At 50.7% G+C, this 6,000-nt stretch overlaps 1 protein-coding gene across 3 annotated transcripts in view; it reads right to left on the reverse strand.

Annotated features, from left to right (window-relative positions):
* The window catches only part of MAPK11 (mitogen-activated protein kinase 11), a 30,449-nt gene extending 24,810 nt beyond the window's left edge, over positions 1–5,639 (reverse strand). Inside the window, exon 1 of one of the 3 annotated variants that reach the window (XM_040688028.2) lies at positions 5,464–5,639. Coding sequence is in view for 1 of the 3 variants with exons in the window: in NM_001006227.2 (NP_001006227.2) it covers positions 5,468–5,580 (113 nt within the window). In the remaining 2 variants the exon portion in view is untranslated. Of the gene's footprint in view, positions 1–316; positions 468–5,463 lie in introns of those variants that run through there. The other 2 variants (NM_001006227.2, XM_040687943.1) reach the window with 2 other exon arrangements.
* Between the last annotated feature and the right edge of the window lie 361 nt (positions 5,640–6,000).

The following is a 6,000-nucleotide window of genomic DNA, read 5'->3' on the forward strand; positions in this document are numbered from 1 at the left end:
TCCTTAACGATGACAGGTTATTCATTGTAAAATTACATCCTATCACTGGGATGTTATTCCTACACACTGTGCTGAGCACTGGCATCAATTGTTTTGGCTTTAGTTCAATCACTGTCAATTACCTCAGATTAATTTACCACTAGCACTAAACATAAAAGTAGGAAATATCTATTACATGCGCAGTATAACTGTTCCTTAGCCAGCATAAAAATAAATACACACTTTTAAACAAACCTTGCAAAAGCATTATTGAATAATTCCTATGCATATGTTTACATGACTGCAATACCAATTTTCTTTTAATGATAATATGTACCATTGTGCTGTATCAGCCTCTGTATCTACAAGCTCATTTTCTTCTGCTGGTCCATCTCTTATGTCTCCACGGTGACTTCAATTTTCAAATAACTTTACGGAGGAGCAGCCACACTTTTCTAGGTGGGTTATAGATAGTATAGCTTACATCAGTGGGAGTGATGCATTTAAAAATACCCTTGTGAGAGAAACAAACAAAAGGTTGGGGTCATAAGCTGTTAGCTTCTCTGCACCTGCAACCAACTCATGGATACTAAAATAATAACGTGTTTCAGACAGCCCATAAGCCCAATACCAGTATTTAAGCAAGAAAATCAGTCAATTGCCACAAAGCCAGTACGATGCTAATGACAAATACATTCTATCCAGCATTTTGTTAGAGAAGACTGCAGGCAGCAACAAACTGCGCGCTCAGAACCCAATGCCAGAAAGGCTCCCAGTTAAACCCAATATAAAGCTGAACGTGAAAATTATTAGTGCTTTGAAATGCACTGCATAAACCTAAACAGACAAAATCCAATTGACATTTTTGTCCTTCTTTTTCCTATTCCTCCCCCACTGCTCCTTCACATTTCCTGTTTTCTCTCTGCATGCTGCCCAAAATATTAAATGATAGCCCTTTGTTCTCAGCTCACGTAGCGGTTTTGAAACGCCCTCCCCTCCCTCCTCCGCCTGTACACACAGAGCGAAGATGGGGCCTCTTTGGCACCTACTGGCTAATGGGGGATTCTGAAATTGCAGACAGCTCCCTGGGAAGCTGTGTGGAAGTAACCAGGCTCTAGGACTCTGGAACAGGGACCATGCACCCCAGGCCATTGCAATCACATTATTTGTGACGATGAAAGCCGTTAGCTATGCCATTGCTCTGTCGTGTGGTCAGGAAGGTGCATATTACAGCAAACTATACTGAAGTAGGGACAGAGGAGACCCTCTACAGAGAATTTTTATTCTGCTGATGTATTCCTACAGCCATATAGATGGCCATAGTTCTGTATTTTTCACTGTCACAACTTGCTCATCTTGTGCGCCTCATCTCTTTCGCATCTCATGTAGCCCTGCTCCCTAAGAAGGCTCTCATTAATTCCTCCTAAAAGAAAACCAGCAAAACACAAGGAGGACTTTCATGCTTCTTGAGCTTGCATTTATTCACCCATCCTACACCTCGTTCCACCACACTCCTCATGCATGCTTCTTATCTGCTCTCTAACTACTCCCCTGGCATAGCGAGAGTGTCCTACCTACAGATGTCTGACACAGTTATTTGCAGCCCTTCTTATCCTTCTCTGCAAACACTTCCTTCCTGATTCAATATCTTTCACTGAATACGCTCTTAGACACTTTCATTTGACATACGAACCTCAACGCCACTGAGTCCCACCTCCCTTTCCTTTCCAAAGTCAGTATCTACACTGTTTGAGTAACTGGAAAACCCGCTGAATGAAACAGGACAAAAGGAATGACGTTATCTGCACTCCACCCCGTACTCCAACAAAGCCGCTTTCACCCAACTCAAGTGTTTGTCTCTCTGGCCAAAGCTCAGAAACACCGTTCTGTCTTCTTCCTTCTCCGATCCATCTTTTGAAGCTCGGATAGCTACTATGTTAATGGGTTTTTCTGTATGTTTCCAGTAAAACATAACCATATTTAGGATTAATCTCAGCCCCTGTATGTACACTGGAAATAAAACATCTAACCCACATGAGAAGCAGCCTAGAGCAAGTCCACTGAAATCAATTGGCTCTGCATGTGCCTGGGATTCCGCCTCAACCTGTAGAGATCCTTAGTTCCTATCCGTATTTACACGCAGAAGCTGTGTGTTATTACTACTCTAAAAGTTTATCTAAGCACACACTATTTAAACAAACATGAAATGTTACAAGGACACATATAGCAATTCCAGTAAGGTGAGTTTATAGTTGAAATCTCACACTCAGTTCCTTTAGAAACATTATCATGCCGTATCATACATAAGCCACCAAGTACAACCTCAGATGAAGGAATTTTTTGCACCGGTAGTCAATTTATATCAGTTATTTTTTGTTTGTTTTTAATTTACACGGGTGGTTCAGCACCTGTTTAGAGACCCTCAAGGGAGAAAGGATAGTCTCAGTGATCTTACATGTCAGAAGGTACTGCCCTCACCACAGCAGAGCGACAGCCTAACCAGCAATCACAGGACTGGGTGGATGGGGGAAAAAGCGGTTACACTTCAGGATTCAAGTCTTCCATCTCTATTTTTCCACTTGTACTTCCTCAAAGCAAAACAGAAGCCTAAGCTACCCCCAGCTGTTCAGGAGATAAGCCAGGACAACAACGTAATGGATCTTAAGTGTGCCCTTCATGTGAGCAGGGTGGAGGGACCTGTTTAAGTGCTGCGCTATGTGAACAACTTCAGGCAGACTCTGCTCAACCACTTCCCGATCTGAGGCCAACGTCATCACTCAGACTCAGAGCCTACTTTCTACAACATATTTTGCAACCTGAGTTTGTGCTGGGCTTTCCATGCTCTTCAAACTAAAGGAGACCGAGAGGCAAAACGTATGGAAAGAACAGCAACAGAGGAAGTACTGCTGACAGCAGAGGCTTCTGAGGAAACCATAAATGTTTCTGTTTGGGAAGAAGTCCTTGACGTGCTTCTGTGGATTGGGCAAGGTCTGTTCTTTCCTGAGAAGGCCGAAAGCGGCGTCTTCAATATGCTAATGGGAAATAACCTGTTGTGGAGATCAGAGACAACGCACTGCAGAGGGCCGTCTGCACCTCCCAGGCAGAGATGGAATTAAGTAGGTTGAAAGACAGCGCGCAAAAGCTGGCACGAAAAGAGGCATACCGGCTTTATAAAACCCCCACACAAATAGCTGTCCGTGTTATGTAACTTAGGGCATAGCAAAAAACATCGTGCAAAGATGAAGAAGCTCTTGTCAGACAGGTGGTAATGCTGACGCCCAGAGCAAAAGCTGGACTTATAAATGGTCAATAAACTGGGCCAAAACGTGGCATCCCGACTCAAATTCTTCTCCTGATTTTGAGCGTCGAGCAAAAGGAGGGCAAGCAGAAGTCAGCTTAAACCCAAGTACCTACGTTATACTTCTTATTACCAAATATTGCTTTGGTTGCACAAGTATCCCGAGTTGCAGATAAGTTACTGTACAAGAGGAAAGGGAAGGATCAAGAAGAGCTTCGCTGAGGTAGAAAACAGGAACTTTGTTCTTGTCCTAAATCCAGCATTCGGAGTTCAGGACTTTGGCTTCTTTTCAGCACAGCACTTAAGAAATTGTTTAATTCCAGTGGTTTCTGTAGGACTTAAACGCACTTTGTGACGTTTTCCTGAATAGGAGTATGACTGCTCACAGAAGCAGCACAGCATATTTCTCAGGGGGACGGCTGTGTCTCATGGGCCTCCTGGGTATAGCACCAGCTTATAGAGGGAAAAAATCAATTTCAACAGGGACTAAAAATAGACGGCTTTCCTGAGACGTGAGTCTTTTCCTCACGTTCAGGACCTGTTTGGGCTTGTAGCTCATCAATCTTAACAGGACTATTAATGTAGGGTAATATTTCATTACTGCACCCAGTGCTTAAACAGGTATTTTAGAGTGAACCCATCCTACAGCAACCTCCTTTCCTATAGCACCCATATGGCAGCTCCTGGGCGTCTCCATTGACAAAATACCAGGATTTGCTTCACAGGCAGGAAAAAAAAAAGTGCCATGCCTTAACAAACACCAACCCTGTTAAAAACAGCCACAACAAAACTCCAGCTGTGCTGCGAGCAAACCACCACATGTTTTCATTTCCGCCGCAATCTCTCAAGCCCTGACATCTCATTACAGGAGCCAGCAGAGTGAGTTTTCCCCTTAAAGCTATGTGAGCACAACCAGGAAAAGTAATCAGAAGCACAGGTTTAATTGGAAAATGACTGCCGTTACTGCTGCACGGCACATCCAGCCTCTCCTCAGTAAAATCTCAGAGAAAAGGAAGGTGGTTGTGATCTAAATTAAACCATATCCTTGTGAAACTGCCCACAAGAACCAGGCGGCCCCAGGACTGCACGGCGGCCGGTAGCACTCCGTGGTGCTGGCCCAGCTTTCCCCTGTGCAAGCATAAAACCAAAACAGTGAAGAATTAAGGGAGAATTCTCTCGCCCTGGGTGTCACCGCTGGTTGGAAGGGGGTTCTTATACAAATATTCCTGCTGTACATGTGGGGCATCGCACAGAGCTACGGGAGGGAGCAGTAAATAAGAGACTCCACAGCCGTTCTCTGGCATCTGACTGTAGAGAGGCAAAAGTTTTGAGGAGTGCAAAAGGCGGAGTTCTACAGAACCTTTTATTGTGCAGCACATTTACTTAAAGGCCCGCTACTGATGGGTTTCACGCAATTCCGCTTGGCTTACAAAAGCAGCGCGATCCTTCCTCACAAACTCCTTAAACATCACCGCTATTTCCAGAGCGTTTTAAAAGACAGCTCAGCGCATCAAACACATCCAGCCCCGCGCTGGGAGCGCAAACCCGGTACTGTAATTACCAAAACCCAGGAGAGCCGTGCGATAAGCGACGCGATAAACCCTTACGCGACACAAAGCCTCCCGAGCCCCCCCCGCCCCGCGCGGCAGCGCTCCCCGGGTCCGGCGGTTCTGGGGTCGGGAGGGGCGGAGGGCAGCAACAGGCAGAGCGCCGTCCGCCTCCCGCCCGCGCGCACCGTGACTGTGCAAGATGCCCGCCGCCGGGCAGGTGTCATCCAAGCGCGAGCGGCGCGAAGGGTCGGAGCGGAGCGGAGCGCTCGGGGCAGCGCGCACGGCGGGGGGGGGGGGGGGCGCCGCGTCGCGCAACCGCCCCGGCTCGGCGGGCTCCGCTCGGCGGGCGCGGTTGCCGGGGTTACGGCGAGGCACGGCCCGGCCTCGGGGCGCCGCCGGCCGTGGGGGGAGGGCGCCGCGCGCTCAAAGGAAAGCGCCGGCCGCCGCCCCCCGCCTCCCCGGGCCGCTCCCCGCCGCCGCCGCTCGGCCCCCTCCGCGCGTTCCCCCCTCGGCCGCCGCGCGCGGCCTTCGCTGCGGCATCGCGTCCCCGAGCCGGGCGGCTCTAAGGAGCGGGGCCCGGGGCGCCCGCTCCGCTCCGCTCCCGGCACCTGCCGGCCTCCGCCTGCCGCCCCGCACCTACCACACGGAGCCGTAGGCGCCCGAGCCCACGGGGGTGAGGTTCTGGTAACGCTGCGGCACCTCCCACACCGTCTTGTTCAGCTCCTGCCGGTAGAAGCCGCCGCGCTCGGACATTTTAGCGGAGCCGCCGCCGGCAAAGGCAGCAGCAGCGGCGGCCGCCCCTCAGCCGGGGCGGGGAGCGGGGAGCGAGGCGGGCACGGCCGGCGCCGGCGGGAGGAGGGACCGTGAGGGGAAGGGGAGGGGAAGGCGGCGGGCCGGGCCGGGCCGGGGGCAGTGCCGGGTCGGGAGCCCGGCGGGGAGGGGCCGCAGCGCAGCCCCGGGGAGCGGGCCGGGTACCGCGTGGTGCTCGGGGGACGGGGCGGGGCGGGAGGAGCTGTGGGCCGCTCTGACGGAGCTCCTGGAGGTACCGGAGTCCCCCGGCACCTGGAGCTTCCCCTGACAGCGTGAGCTCCGTGCGCTCACCGGAACGCCTCCGCTTTTCGTCGACTGAAGTGATGAAGATTACGGGGCAAGTCTTGAAAACGTGAGGTGCCC

The sequence above is a fragment of the Gallus gallus genome, chromosome 1, assembly GCF_016699485.2.
Source record: "Gallus gallus isolate bGalGal1 chromosome 1, bGalGal1.mat.broiler.GRCg7b, whole genome shotgun sequence".
Taxonomy (NCBI): domain Eukaryota; kingdom Metazoa; phylum Chordata; class Aves; order Galliformes; family Phasianidae; genus Gallus; species Gallus gallus.